The sequence below is a fragment of the Bos grunniens genome, chromosome 7 (assembly GCF_055505025.1).
Source record: "Bos grunniens cultivar Pamir isolate PY7600 chromosome 7, Bosgru_T2T1.0, whole genome shotgun sequence".
Taxonomy (NCBI): domain Eukaryota; kingdom Metazoa; phylum Chordata; class Mammalia; order Artiodactyla; family Bovidae; genus Bos; species Bos grunniens.
In genome coordinates this window covers 15,197,359-15,212,858 of record NC_141171.1, presented here as the reverse complement: position 1 = coordinate 15,212,858, position 15,500 = coordinate 15,197,359, and the positions used below count along the sequence as shown (strand labels likewise).

At 48.6% G+C, this 15,500-nt stretch overlaps 1 protein-coding gene across 2 annotated transcripts in view; it reads right to left on the bottom strand.

The window, feature by feature from the left end:
- The window catches only part of SLC44A2 (solute carrier family 44 member 2 (CTL2 blood group)), a 32,767-nt gene extending 22,817 nt beyond the window's left edge, over nt 1-9,950 (bottom strand). For both annotated transcript variants that reach the window (XM_086409316.1, XM_086409317.1), the window contains exon 1: nt 9,833-9,950. In XM_086409316.1, coding sequence (XP_086265442.1) covers nt 9,833-9,863 — 31 coding nt within the window. In that variant the 5' untranslated portion in view covers nt 9,864-9,950. The remainder of the gene's footprint in view (nt 1-9,832) is intronic.
- Nucleotides 9,951-15,500: the final 5,550 nt, after the last annotated feature.

Sequence of the window (15,500 nt, the reverse complement as noted above, 5' to 3'; positions counted from 1 at the left end):
TTTTGCAGTCCGCTGTTTTCCTGTGTGGAGAATGGGGCTCATACTTGCATTTGCTGGTAGGTGTTGCCAGGGCTTGATGCTCAGAAAGCACTTAGCAGGGGCTTCCCTGGTGGCTCAGTGGTAAAGAATCTACCTGCCAATGCAGGAGACACGGGTTCGATCTCTGATCCAGGAGGATCCCACATGTTGCAGAGCAACTAAGTCCATGCACCACAGCTACTGAAGCCCTCTTGGCTACAGGCCTGTGCTCCACAGCAAGAAAAGTCACTGCAATAAGAAGTCTCAGCACCACAACACAATGGTCCCCACCCACCACAACTAGAGAAGGCCCACGCAGTAATGAGGACCCAGGACAGCCAAAAATAACTAAAAAAATTTACATTAAAAAAAGAAAAGAAATGCTACCTAGGGATTTGTCTGGTGGTCCAGTGGTTAAGATTCTGAGCTTCCACTGCAGAGGGGTACAGATTCCATCTCTGGTCAGGGGACTAAAATCCCACATGCCACATGGCCCAAAAAAGTTGCTAACCAGGAACATGGTATCATTTGACAGAGGAGGCAAACAGAGGGCACGTGCTCAGACCACACAGCTGATGAGGGACGGAGCTCTGAATCAAACCGAGGCTCCTCTGGCTCCAACCCAGGCCTTTTGGGGGCACGTACTGGGAGAGGCAGAGCTAAAAATGCGACTGTGGTCGGGGAGAAGGCATGGGAAGTCAAACCGTTAGATCAGGCTCCGGGAGGAGAGGCGGCTGTTGGGTCCCTCCCTTGCTGGGCATGAGGGCCAGCCCACCCAGTTCTGTGGGTGTAGGAGATAAGGGAACAGGCTGTCCAGCCACAATTCTAATGGTCAGGACATTAAGTGCCACCCAGCCCTTGTAGCTTCTGGAGACAAGCCAAGTCCCCAAGGCCTCCCCCACACAGCCCGGTCAGCCCTCCCCTGCCTTCCCAGAAACCTCTGCCTGGGTAATGGACATCCCAGCTGCCCAGACAAGTCCCCTTGACAAATATTTCAGGACAGCAGCTGGGTAGGAAAACTAGAAGTGATTCTACTGACCACAATGCTAGAGGCAAAAAACTGAGTGCCTACTGTGTGCTAGGCATCAAAACAGAAATTTCCTTCTAGGAACTCAGTTTATTATTCTATTTTATTTATTTATTTTTAGCTGTGCTGAGTCTTCGTTGCTGCATGGGCTTTTCTCTAGCTGTAGTGAGTGAGAGCTACTCTCTAGTTGCTATGGGCTTCTCATTTCGGTGGCTTCTCTTGTGGAGCACAGGCTTCAGTAGCTGTGGCTCCTGGGAACTAGAGCACAGGCTCAACAGTTGTGACACACAGGTTGAGTTGCTCCTCAGTACGTGGGGTCTTCCCGGATCAGGGATGGAACCTGTGTCTCCTGCATTGACAGGTGAATTCTTTACCAGTGAGCCACCAGCGAAGCCTTAGGAACTCACGTACTCCTTATGATGAAGGACTTTCCTGGTGGCTCATTGGTTAAGACTTTGTACTTCCACTGCAGGGGATGTGGGTTCGATCCCTGATAGGGGAACTAGGATCCCACATGCCTCGTGGTCAAGGAAAAAAAAAAAAAAAATCCTTATAGCAAGGCTCTGAGGGCATGTGCTACGCTGTGCTTAGTTGCTCAATTGTCTCTGACTGTTTTGAGATCCCATGGACTGTACCCTGTCAGGCTTCTCTGATCGTGGGATTCTCCAGGCAAGACTACTGGAATGGGTTGCCCTGCCTTCCTCTGGGGGATCTTCCTGACCTGAGGGCATATTGCACGAGGAAGCAGAGACACAATGATGCTTTCTGACTTGTCTGAGGGACACAGAGCCAGCAGGAGCTGAAATTTTGAACTCTGCTCCTGATACCATGCTCTTCTTTTTTTCCCTTCAAACCTTTTTCAATTTTTTTTGGGGGGGTCGCACCTAGAGGCTGGTGAGATCTTAGTTCCCTGACCAGGGAATAGAAACCAGGCCCTTGGCAGTAAAAATGTGGAGTCCTAACTATTGAGCCTCTGTGCTGTAACTACTGAAGCCTGTGCGCTTAGACCCTGTGCTCCATCCACAACAGTACCAAGCAATTCCCTCAATTTTTATTTTGTATTGGAGTATAGTTGATTTACAATGTTGTGTTAATTTTAGGCGTACAGCAGAGTGATTCAGTTGTACATGTATGGTTTAGTCGGCTAAGTCATGTCCGACTCTGCGACCCCATTGACTGTAGCCCGCCAGGTTCCTCTGCCCATGGGATTTCCCAGGCAAGAATACTGGAGTGGGTTGCATTTCCTTCTCCAGGGGATCTTCCCAACCCAGGGATTGGACCTGCGTCTTCTGCATTGGCAGGTGGATTCTTTACCACTGAGCCACCAGGGAAGCCCTCAAGTCATGCTGTGCAGCTAAAAGCAACAGTAATAGCAGAAACAAACAGGGCTTCCCTGGTGGCTCAGTGGTGAAGAATCTGCCTGCCAATGCAGGAGACGTGAGTTCAATCCCTGATTCAGGAGGATCCTACATGCTACGGAGCAACTGAGCCCGAGAGCCGAAACTACCAAGCCTGTGCTCTACAGCCCAAAAACTGCAACCAATGAGCCCATATGCCACAACTACTGAAATCTGAGCCCTAGAGCCTGTGTTCTGCAACAAAAGAAGCCGCTGCAGTGAGAAGCCCCTATACAGCAACTAGAGAAAAGCCCGTACAGCAACAAAGACCCAGCACAGCCGAAAAGAAATAAATAAAAACAAGCAAATGAAAACAGAGGCCCAACTCCTCCCACAGCCCACAAAGCCCTACACACTCTGCCCACTCCCTCTCTTCCTTCACCTCTTCCTATTCCACCCTTTTATCTATTCACTCCAGCCACAGGCCCTCCTGACAGCTCCTTCTAGACACAGGAGACATGACCCCGCCCCTGGGCCTTTGCACAAGCCTTGCCTACAGCCTGAGAAGTTCTACAGGGCTCCCTTACCTATGCCTCTAGTGACCTTTGAAGAGTGACCTGTTTCTATTTGAAGTTAAACCCTGCCTCCAGGCCCAATAGATCACTGCCCTCCTTCCTTCCTGATAAACTTTTCTCCAGAGCCCTTCTCTGAATGGAGAATTTTCTCCGTTCATCTTAGTATCTTATCTGGGGGTCCCTTGACAAGGTCAAAGGAAATGGCAACCCACTCCAGTATTCTTGCCTGGAGAATCCCATGGACGGAGGAGCTTGGTGGGCTACAGTCCACGGGTCGCAAAGAGTCGGACAGGACTGAACGACTTCACGTTGACAAGGTCAGCTGGACAAGGGCTGGGTCTCCAGAGTCTAGGACAAAACCTGGCCCATGGTCCCTGCACAATAAATGTTTGCTGAAAGAAGTTAGGAACCAGTATGCTTATCAAGATTAAAAAAAAAAAAGTTCAGGGAGCCTTTAGACTAAGAAAAATCACTCTTCCGTGGTGGTACAGTGGATTAGAACCCGTCTGCCAATGCAGGAGGCACAGGTTCGATCCCTGGTCCGGGAAGATCCCATGTGCCTCAGAGCCGTTAAGCCCAGTGCCACAACGACTGAGCCCACGTGCTGCAGCTACTGAAGCCTGTGCTCCGCAGCAGGAGAAGCCACCGCATTGAGAAGGCCACGCACCGCAACCAAGAGTAGTCCCCATCTGCTACAACTAGAGAAAGCCAGTGCGCAGCGATGAAGACCTAGCACAATTTTCTAAAAATAAATAAATCACTAAAAAAATACAAAGGGAAAACCACTCTCCCTCTCACCCCTGGCCTAGAGCCATTACTTCCTCTCTGGGTGGCAGAGGGCAGTTCCTCTCACTGGTTTCCCTTCTGAACACTGTCCACAGGTCACATACCCAGGCAGATTTCTAGCTGTACAGTTCAGTTCAGTTCAGTTCAGTCGCTCAGTCGTGTCTGACTCTTATTGACCCCATGAATCGCAGCACGCCAGGCCTCCCTGTCCATCACCAACTCCCAGAGTTCACTCAGACTCACGTCCATCGAGTCAGTGATGCCATCCAGCCATCTCATCCTCTGTCGTCCCCTTCTCCTCCTGCCCCCAATCCCTCCCAGCATCAGAGTCTTTCCCAGTGAGTCAACTCTTCGCATGAGGTGGCCAAATTACTGGAGTTTCAGCTTTAGCATCATTCCTTCCAAAGAAATCCCAGGGCTGATCTCCTTCAGAATGGACTGGGTGGATCTCCTTGCAGTCCAAGGGACTCTCAAGAGTCTTCTCCAACACCACAGTTCAAAAGCAGCAATTCTTCGGCGCTCAGCCTTCTTCACAGTCCAACTCTCACATCCATAGATGACCACTGGGAAAACCATAGCCTTGACCAGACGGACCTTTGTTGGCAAAGTAATGTCTCTGCTTTTGAATATGCTATCTAGATTGGTCATAACTTTCCTTCCAAGGAGTAAGCATCTTTTAATTTCATGGCTGCAGTCACCACCTGCTGTGATTTTGGAGCCCAGAAAAATAAAGTCTGACATTGTTTCCACTGTTTCCCCATCTATTTCCCATGAAGTGATGGGACCGGATGCCATGATCTTTGTTTTCTGAATGTTGAGCTTTAAGCCAACTTTTTCACTCTCCACTTTCACTTTCATCAAGAGGCTTTTTAGTTTCTCTTCACTTTCTGCCATAAGAGTGGTGTCATCTGCATATCTGAGGTTATTGATATTTCTCCTGGCAATCTTGATTCCAGCCTGTGCTTCCTCCAGTCCAGCGTTTCTCATGATGTACTCTGCATAGAAGTTAAATAAGCAGGGTGACAATATACAGCCTTGACGTACTCCTTTTCCTATTTGGAACCAGTCTGTTGTTCCATGTCCAGTTCTAACTGTTGCCTCCTGACCTGCATACAGATTTCTCAAGAGGCAGGTCAGGTGGTCTGGTATTTCTAGCTGTACTTATCCCTAATTCTTCACTCCCCTCGTTTCCTTACGCACCCCAGTCCCCACTTTGCTGCTTCACAGCCTAACAGAATTAGACATTGTTTCCCCATCAGCAAGGTTAGACCTCCTTCATCTTACAAGGCAACATAGTAGCCCATTCTAGGAACAGTGCCTTTTCTCATGAAACCAGCCTGAGGAGCTTTAAAAAGATACAGATGCCACACATACACACAGAAATAAACAGTCTAAGCTCTGGAAAGTCTTTCTGGCTGCCTTACCTCCCAGGCAAGGACAGTGAGCTGAGAGCATATGAAGAGTTCTTTCACTTCGAAACCTAAAATTTTCTGTGCGGTTGAGGGCTTATTTTTAATTTTCAGCCCTAGCCACCCCAGTAGAGAGAATACATTAATTTTCTTATATGAGTTTTAAATCCTATTTTAAAATAATTTTCCTTGGGACTTTCCTGGCGGTCCAGTAGTTAGGACTTGGCACTTTCACTGCAGGGGCCTAGGTTCTAGTCCCTGGTCAGTGAACTAAGATCCCACAGGTCACCTGGTGTGGTCAAAATAATGAAAATTCTTCCACTGGGGACTGACTGGGAAGGGGCAGGAGATAACTTCCTTATCAGGAAAGAAGGTTCTTATCAGAGATCTGCACATTTTTTCCTAAGGGTAAAGTGTTAAAGATTTTAGTCTTTTTGGTTAGTATATTGCCTTTCTCATATATTCTTCTTCTTTCAAGAACCACTTAAAAATATAAGATCCATACTTAGTCCTTGGGCTTCCCTTGTAGCTCAGTTGGTAAAGAATCTGCCTGCAAGGCAGGGTTTGATTCCTGGGTTGGGAAGATACCCTGGAGGAAATGGCAATTCACTCCAGTATTTTTTTTTTTTTTTCAATATTTATTTATTTATTTGGTTGTGCTGGCTTTTAGTTGCAGGATCTTTGATCTTCATTGCAACAGGCAGGATCTTTAGTTGGGGCTTATGAACTCTTAGTTGCGGCATGTGGGATCTAGTTCCCTGACCAGGGATTGAACCCAGGCTTCCTAAACTGGGAACATGGAGTCTTAGCCACTGCACCACCAGAAAAGTCCCCCACTTCAGTATTCTTGCCTGGAGAATCCCATGGACAGAGAAGCCTATAGTCTATGGGGTCACAAGAGCTGGACACGACTTAGAGACCAAACCACCACCTTTCTTAGTCCATTGGCTTTACAAAAACAGGTGACAGTCAACAATATAAATAACAATACTTAACACTACTGAGCTGAACCCTTAAAAATGGTTTTGATTATAAATTTCATGCTATGTATTTTACCAAAAAAAATTTTTTTTAATTAATAATGATAAGCCTTCCTTGGGCATGAGGAGATTCTGGGAGATAGTCATATTTTCCACCTGATCTGGGTGCTGGTTACCTGTGAAGACTCCTGGAGCCTCATACATTTAGGATCTGTACCCTATTAGGTATGGATTTTCAACCACAATAAAATTTTAGGGAGTGCCTTGATGTCCTAGTGGTTAGGATTCAGTGCTGTCAGTGCCATGGCCCAATTTCAGTCCGTGGTCCGGGAACTGAGATCCTGCAAGCTGTAAACATGGCCCAAATATAAATAAATAAAAATAAAATTTCATCTTAAAAAAAAGTTTAAAATAGTCCCCTTGATTTGTTCAGTATAAAGGGTCCACCCACAAATACACAACTTATTGCAACCATCAACAACAATTAAGCAGGATTTCTAGGAACACGATGTAGAACAGGAACTCAGTGTAAAACCCCTTTCATTCAACAAATATTTGTTGAGAACCTACTATGTGCTATGTGCCAGGCACCGTGGATACTTTCAAACCAAACAGACATGTCTTCCTGACTCATGAAGCTAGCTGACATTTTTGTAAAAAGGCATTTAAAAAAATCACTAAATAAAGAATTTGTATATAATTCCATGTGAAGTCCTAAGCCTAGACTCTGGAAGAAAACACAAGATTTTGTAACATGGATGCATGAAGGAAGTGTGAGGTGGGGGATGGAAAAGAGGAATATTTTTCTTAATAAAGCTTGCATCTTTTGTCTTTTGAACCACGTGAATGTCTTATCACTTCCTCCAAAAAAGTTGTAATTAACAATAACCTCTCCCCACAATATTTTTAAAAGCTCAGATGCCAGAGCCCTCCTACTGGCTGAGTTGAACTCTTTAGCGAATGGGGCCTTGGAATCTGCTTTTAAAACAAGTACCGTAAGCAGCCTTCACTGGCAGTCCAGTGGTCAAAACTCTGTGCTTCCAATGCAGGGGACATAGGTTCAATCCCTGGTCAGGGTACTAAAATCCCACCTGCCTTGCAGCACAGCCAAACAAAATAACAAACAAAAAAACAAGCACTGTGACTTCTTTCTCAGTCCCGCACCCCCATCAGAGTCTATTGTTTTAGGTTCTAGAATATTTTTCCATGCTGGTCATGTCAAGGGTGGGTTGAAAAGGATGGCAGTGAGCCTCGCTGACATCCGTCAGGGCCAAGAGCCATTTCCTGGCTTCCTCAGAGATGCTGCCTTCCTCTAGATATGATGTGTAATAGGGAGGAAGCTTTCTGTCCTGCCCAGTCTTATCTAAGTATATGTCCTGACAAAGAGGGCTGCTTCCACATCAGCTCCTAGAAAAATCCATGTCCTCAGGATCACCAGTCCCAGAGCCCTCCTGAGTGTCTCCAGATAACCAGGCACTGTGCAAAGCACTTTTCACCTGCCAGTACAGTCTGCCCAGCCCTACTGATGAAAATACCGAGTCTGAGAGAGGTCACCAATTCACCTCCAGCCGCACAGCTTGTATGTATCAGAACCAACCAGGATTTGAGCCTCTATCGGTCTGACATAACCCCCTAAATTCACAGTGACTGATAGGAAGACGCCAGAGTACAAGGGAAGTATAGGGGACCCACTCTTTCCAAAGCACAATTTCCCAAGGGAAATTTCCCTGTTTTCTGGCAGGGACTTCACAGGGCAGTCCGAGGACCCTAGATTTTTGGTTCTGATGAGAATGAATGACTTACAAACTGAGCAAGATATCCCCATCATCACACCCACCTTTTGCAGCCACTTCAAGGAGTCAAACCCTGTGGCCCCTCTGGAGGAGGTCCAGGCCTGGCTGCAAGACCTGTCTCTCATTCTGAAGTCTCCATCTCACACTTCCCTCGACTTCATTGAGAGAAATCATGAAGCAACTGTGTGGTTAATTTGCTGTTCCCTCTGCCTGGACCACACTTTGCTTAAATCTTCCCATGGCTGGCTCAATCTCCAGCCGTTGGTCACCTAAAATAATCCCAGATGATTCTGCCCCCAATACACATAAACACACACACACACACTCAAAGACAGACACACACACACAATGTCCTGTTCATTGCCTCACAACGCATACAACAACCTAAAATTACTTATTTATTCAAGAATTTTTCCACTCCGTTCACTGCTGTATTCTGTGTCTAGACACTGCCTGAAAAAAGGATGCTCAATACATACTTGTCAATGGAATGTGTTTCTAATGCCCAGCACAAGGTCTGTTGGACACATAAGTCCCCTGTCTCTGGTGTGGTCCTGGCAGGTCTATGGCTGGCTCCCTTTGGCCAAATACCAGGTGAATCACATTATTGTCCCCTCTGTCCCCAGGCTCGCCTCCCAGAGACCAAAGATACCAAAGGTGCTGCCCACAGACAGGCAGGACCCCAGGTGGAGAATTCCAGATCAGAGAAAGCCAGCCACACCCAAGGGACACACAGCACTGGGCAGCCACGGGGTCTGGGCTTGGGCCAAAACCAAGAGTGAGGGGCCCCTCAGGAGGTCGGGGCTGCCCGCTTCAAGCAGGGAAGGGAGTGGCTGGGCAGTTGCCAGGCTCTTGGCTGGGCTGGGCAGGGACAGCCTGGTCTATCTGTCTGTCTTTGCAGCCTCTGAAGGCCGCAGTCCCTGAGGAGAGGGAGGCACAGCTCTTCTCGGCTTGTTTTTCTTGATTATTTTTAAGTGGTTTCCGGCCCCCTCCCCAAGGCCCTTGGGTCTCTCACAGTTTCCAGGAAGTTTCAGTTACACAAGAAGAGGTGGTTGAGCCCCTTTACCCCAGGGCAGTGCCACGTGGGGCGTGTGACCAGCTGGGCCCTGGGGACCCAAAAATGGAGAAGAGAAAAGAGAAACTGAGGACTACACACCCCTCCGTGGGAACCCGGGGAAGGGAAGCACCACAGGGCGTGGGTGGGGAGGAAGCCTCATCATTGCCCCGTCCCGCGGACTCAGAGGCTAAGGCCGCCCTCAGAGGTTGGCGGGAGCGGGTACCTGTCGCCGGGACCCCTTCCAAAGGCGAGCAAGCCCCCTGGCCGCTGGCGCAGGGCGGGGAAAGTTTCTCAATTGTTTCCTGCTTCCTTCCTGCCCCTTCGCCGGTGGCGCCCCTATTTCCGCCCTTCCCAGACGGCGGGCGAGACCCTATGGGTTCCCATCCCAGGACTGGGTCCGCCGAGACCTGTCTCAGTTTCCCATCTGACCGAAAGCCCAGGACGGTTACTTCTAAGGGCGTGTGAGCAGGAGGAAGAAGTGGAGAAACGGAATTGGAAGAGGAGGAGGATCTGGGGGGAGGCTGGGGCCCTGGTCCTTTTCTGAGCCCCGATCGCCGTGCCTCCCCTCCCCCGCCCTGCATCCGAGCCGCCCAGATAACGGGACCTCCCCGAGCGGAGCATGCGCCATGCGTCCCCGCTGATCACCCGGAGGGGTAGCAGGGGCTCCCGAGAGGGGACGCGGGGCGACCAGGCGGGAGCAGGGGGTGTGGGCTCGGCGCAGAGCAGGATGCAAGGCCGGGAAGCAGGAGGAGGCCCTTAGCAGCAGCGCGTGTGTTTAAGATCTCGGATGTCCCTTTCCCAAGGCCCCCCAACTCATCAGAAGCGGACGAGGGCCAGAGGCAACTCCTACCATAGGATCCGTCCTTCCGCTCGTCCACCATGGCCGCGGCGGGCGGGGAGGGGTGTCCGGGCCAGCGCGACCCCAGCCCGGCCGGGCTGGAGGCTCCGCGGGCTGCAGCTCCCCGCCCAGGGCCCGGCCCCGCCCCTCCCATAGGTCAGCCCCTCGCACTCCCACCAATGGGAGCCCCGAGAGGAAGGGGGCGGGACCCGGGGCGGGGCAGGGGCGGACTCGAGAAGGGGTGGGGCCCCAACCTTTGTTTTCCATCTGGGATCCTGCGAGACCCTCTTGGTCCCTTTAGTGGGCCAGGGGCAGATGTCATTCATGCAATCACCTATCCAACCATTCAGTCGCCAAATAGATACTGAGCATCAACTGTGCCAGTGAACAGAAGAAAAGATGCATGTTTTTCATACATCAGATTGGCAAGAACTTTAAAGTCTGATAACATCAAGTGTGTAGTCAAAGCTATGCTTTTTCCACTAGTCGTGTATGGATGTGAGAGTTGGACCATCAAGAAGGCTGAGAGCCAAAGGATTGATGCTTTTGAACTGTGGTGTTGGAGAAGACTCTTGAGAGTCCCTTGGACTGCAAGGAGATCCAACCAGTCAATCCTAAAGGAAATCAACACTGACTATTCATTGGAAGGATTGTTGCTGAAGCTGAAGCTCCAATACTTTAGCCACCTGATGTGAAGAGCTGACTCGTTGGAAAAGACCCTGATGCTGGGAAAGATTGAGGGCAGGAGGAGAAGAGGACAAGATGGCTGGATAGCATCACAGACTCAATGGACATGAGTTTGAGCAAGCTCCCAGGGACCATGAAGGACAGGGAAGCCTGGCATCCATGGGGTCAAAAAGAGTCCGACACGACTGAGCGACAGCAACATCAAGGGAGATGATCTGATGCTGTGGGTCTGAATGTTCTCTAGCAAAAAGATTAAATCCAAACTGTGCTCACCCTGTACAATTCCTCTCTGTCACTGACCCTAGACAAACCATAGCATGTATGTGCACAGGCAGTTAGCGCCAGAAGGTATTACCTGCAGCTTTGAACATTCTTGTATAAAATGGGGGAGAATGTGTGTGTCCACCAGTAGAGCAGAGCATGCAAACCCAGCGGTGTGCTCACAGAAGTGGGCAGCATTAAACGGATACAAACAATGCAGTCGGGCTTCCTGGTGGCTCAAGTGGTTAAGAATCCACCTTGCAATGCAAGGGACACCCAGTTCAATCCCTGGTCCCGGAAGGTCCCACGTGTTTTGGAGCAGCTAATTCCGTGCACCACGACTACTGAGCCAGTGCTCCAGAGCCCTGGAACCACAACCACTGAGCCCACACGCTGCAACTGCTAAAGTCCGAGCATCTAGAGCCCGTGCTCTGCAACAAGAGAATCCACCTCATGTGAAGCCTGTGGGGGGCAACCAGAGAAAGGCTGCATGCAGCAGCCATGAACCAGCACAGTCAAAAATAGATAAATAGATCTAAAAAAAAAAGCAGCAAAGAAAAGGAAATAGGTCATCAGGGAAATGCAAATTAAAACTTGATAATACACAACTACACGCCCACCAGAATAGCTAAAACTCAAAAGACAGACGGTACCAAGTGTCGGTGAGTATCTGAAGCAAACGGTGGCTCTCCTACACTACTGGTGGGGGTGTAAAATGGCACAACCACTTGGGAAAAACCTGGTGGTTTCTTATAAATGAGCACCTACAGTATGATACACATATTCTACTCCTAAGTATTTACCCAAGAAAAATGAAACTGAAACCACTCACAAAAGAAAGACTAGACCTGCAAAAATGTGTATGCAAATGTTCACAGGAGCTCGGTAATAGCTTTATTCATAATGGCCCCTAGCTTAAAGCAACCCAATGGTCCATACCCCAGAAGACTCCTCAGCAAGAAAAAGGAATGAATTATTATTGAAAAGTGCAACAGCATGGATGAATTTTTAAAAAGGGTGAGGGAGAGAGGCTTTCTTGGTGGCTCAGTGGTAAAGAATTCGTCTGCCAATGCAAGAGACACAGGTTCAATCTCCGGTCAGGGAATACCCCCACATGCTGTGAAGTGACAAAGCCTGTGCGCCTCAACTACTGAAGCTGTGTTCTAGAGCTGGGGAGCCGCAACGACTGAGCCCATGTGCCCCAACTACTGAAGCCTGTGCGCCTAGAGCCCGTGTTCCACAACGAGAGAAGCCACCCATGCACCTCAAGTGGGGAGTAGCTCCTGCTTGCTACAACTAGAGAAAAGTCTGCACGGCAAAGAAGACCCAAAACAACCAAAAATAAATAGATGAATAAAATTGTATGTATACATAATACACACACACACATATATAAAACCATTATGCCCCAGTGAAAAAGGCCAGAGACTTTACCATGAAGTCCTAGAACAGGCACAGCTAACCGACCTATGGCTACTGAACCTGGACCAGAGGTGGCCTTTGTGGTTGTTAGTGACTGGCAGAAAGGGTCAAAGGGTGACTTCCTGGGGAGGCAGAAACAGGATTGAGGTTTACCGGGTGGGTTCAGTTCTTCACAGTTACTTGACATTTGCCCTTTCTTAATAGATGTTACATTTTATTTTTATTTTTTTAAATTTTATTTTATTTTTAAACTTTACAATATTGTATTAGTTTTGCCAAATATCGAAATGAGTCCGCCACAGGTATACCTGTGTTCCCCACCCTGAACCCTCCTCCCTCCTCCCTCCCCATACCTTCGTGGAAAATATCTCAGCAGTTTAAGAAAGAAGGATGTGGCCCTGCAGATTAGTACAAGAGTGGAGCTTAGTCAGTATCAGGCATGGTATCATGTGCATGAAATCTTCATCACCTTTCCCAGTTGAGGAAAGTGACCATGTGAAGTCGCTCAGTCAGGTCTGACTCTTTGCGATCCCATGGACTGTAACCTACCAGGCTCCTCTGTCCATGGGATTTTACAGGCACGAGTACTGGAGTGGGTTGCCATTGCCTTCTGCACGGGATCCTCCCAACCAGGGGTCAAACCCGGGTCTCTTGCATTGCAGGCAGACGCCTTACCATCTGAGCCATCAGGGGAGCCTGGTGGTAAAGTGACAGGGGAAGGTGACAGAGAAAGGTTAATCCGTTTATGAAGTGTTTCGTTGCTCCTTGCAACCATTTTCCAGTTGCAGAAAATGACGCAGAGAGGGTAAGTAACTTACCCACAGACACGAAGTTAGTGAGCCCTGAGCTGAACAAGAATTTCAGTCCACACACTCCACACCCCTCAGCTGTAACCCTGCAGAATGGTTGGGGAGGGTTTTAGGTCCTATCAGAGAGTATAAATACCAAGTTGTGTTTAGTATGGTATGTGGAAGAGAAAGAGATACCTCAAACAGATACACATGCAGGTAATAACAGAAAAAGATTTCAACAAGATAGAGGTTATCAGAAGGATCGGGATGGGAGGGAGGAGGCAAAAGGGATTTTTTCCTGATCTATCATTTGAAGTGTCCAGTCCAGTGGGATTAAGTATATTCACATGTTGCAACAACATCACCGCCATCCATTTCCGGAACTCTTTTTTTTCTTTTTTGAAATGGAAACTCTACCCTCCCCCACCCGACCCAGTAAGCAATAACTCCCCACCGGCTTCAGCCGCCCCTGGCACTCACCATTCTACTTTCTGTCTCAAGGAATTTGACTCTTCTTGCAACAGCCTGTAGGTGGAATCAGAAGGTATGAGATTTTACGTGATATACAATGTATATATGTATATGTGTGTATATATATATATATATATAAAACCACCATAAAAGTTTTTTTTTTAATAATTTCATTTATTTACTTATTTATTTTGGCTGTGTGGGCTTGTGGTGAGCCGGGTTTGCTCTTATTTCGCACATGGGGCTTCTCATTGTGGTGGGTCCTTATAGCTCCGAACTCTGGAGCAGAGGCTCAATAGCCCTGGCACACTGGCTTAGTTGCTCTTTGCATGTGGGGTCTTCCTGAATCAGGGATGGAACCCACGTCTCCTGCATTGGCAGGTGGATTCTTTACCACCGAGCCACCAGGGAAGCCCCACAAGAAAAGTTTTTAAACAGATTTTTAAGAATACGGTGTGACACAGCTATGCTGGAAGAGTCACGGGAGACTTGGAAAAGTGCAAGGGAGGAACCTGACCTAGATGGGGTTGGGGAAGAAGGTCAGGAAGGGCTTCTGAAGAGAAGACCTAAGAGCTGAGTGAGAACTAAGTGGAGGAAGCAAGATGGATGGGCATCATGCATTAAGCTGTCATGGGCTAGAGGAAGACAAAGAAAGAGGGGAAATGAAATTAAGGACGTCAGTGTGTCTGAGTCTGTGAGTTCAAGCATGCTTCGTGGGAGAGGTCAACAGGGGTCAAACTTTGCCACACAGGACAGCTTGAGGGCAATGGGGAGCCATGGCTGATGCGAGGGTGAGGGAGGGCCAAAGAAGCTGTGAGTATCAGGGAGATCCCTTTAGTGCTGTGTATAAGGAATTAAGGGGGTGACTGGATAATGCTATGACAGACCTAAAAATGAGAGCCATCACTATGCTGACAAAGATCCGCATAGTTAAAGCTATGGTTCTTTCAGTAGTCATTTATGCATGTAAGAGTTGGACCATAAAGAAAGTTGAGCACCGAAGAACTGATGCTTTTAAACTGCGGTGCTGGAGAAGACTCTTAAGAGTCCCTTGGACGGCAAGGAGATTAAAACAGTCAATCCTAAAGGAAATCAACCCTGAATATTCATTGGAAGCACTGATCCTGAAGCTGAAGCTCCAATACTTTGGCCACTTGATATGAAGAGCCGATCATTGGAAAGATCTTGATGCTGGGAAAGACTGAGGGCAGGAGGACAAGGGGGTGACAGAGGATGAGATGGATGGATGGCATCACAGACTCAAGGGACATGAGACTGAGCAAACTCCAGGAGATAGTGGAGGACAGAGGAGCCTGGCGTGCTGTTATCCACAGAGTCACAAAGAGTCAGACACAATTTAGTGACTGAACAACAAAGAGGCAGGATCCCCATAGGCTTTTAGAAGGAACTGGGGCAGGGCCCCAGGCTCTGGGGACAGCGGAGGTTGCAGCTGCTGCAGGGTGGTTCGGCAAACAGAGCTGCTCTGTTCTCTGACTCCACTGAGGCTTTTGGGCTCATGAATTTTTCAGCCAAACAGACCTTGAGTTTCAGATTCCAGGGCGCTGGGCCCAGGCTTCTGGGTTCTGTTTACTGCCTGAAAACATCTGAGGGCCCTAAGAGAAGGGCCCTTGCAAGGTTCAATGATGCCTGGGCTGGGGCGAGGGCCTGACAAGTCCTCAGTCTACCAAGGTCACCTTCTGAGCAAGGGGCTGTGTGCTCAGCTGCTTCAGTTGTGACCCCATGGACCATATCTCTCCAGGCTCCTCTGTCCATGGGATTTTCCTGGCAAGAACACTGGAGCAAAGGGCTGGTAGGAGTGAAACCGACTGGTGTCGTTTGGGGCGGGGGGGCTCCGAAGAGCTCTGGTACCATGGTCTTTTATGTCTCAGCACAGAAAGAATTCAGCGAGTGGCAAAGTGATAGATAAGGGATTTATTAGAGTAGGATACCTGTGAGGTTTACAAGCAGGTAGGTGAGGGGATGCCATGCCCTGAGAACTTAATGGGCTACAGTTTTTATAATCAAAGGAAAAGTGGGGACATGGAGAA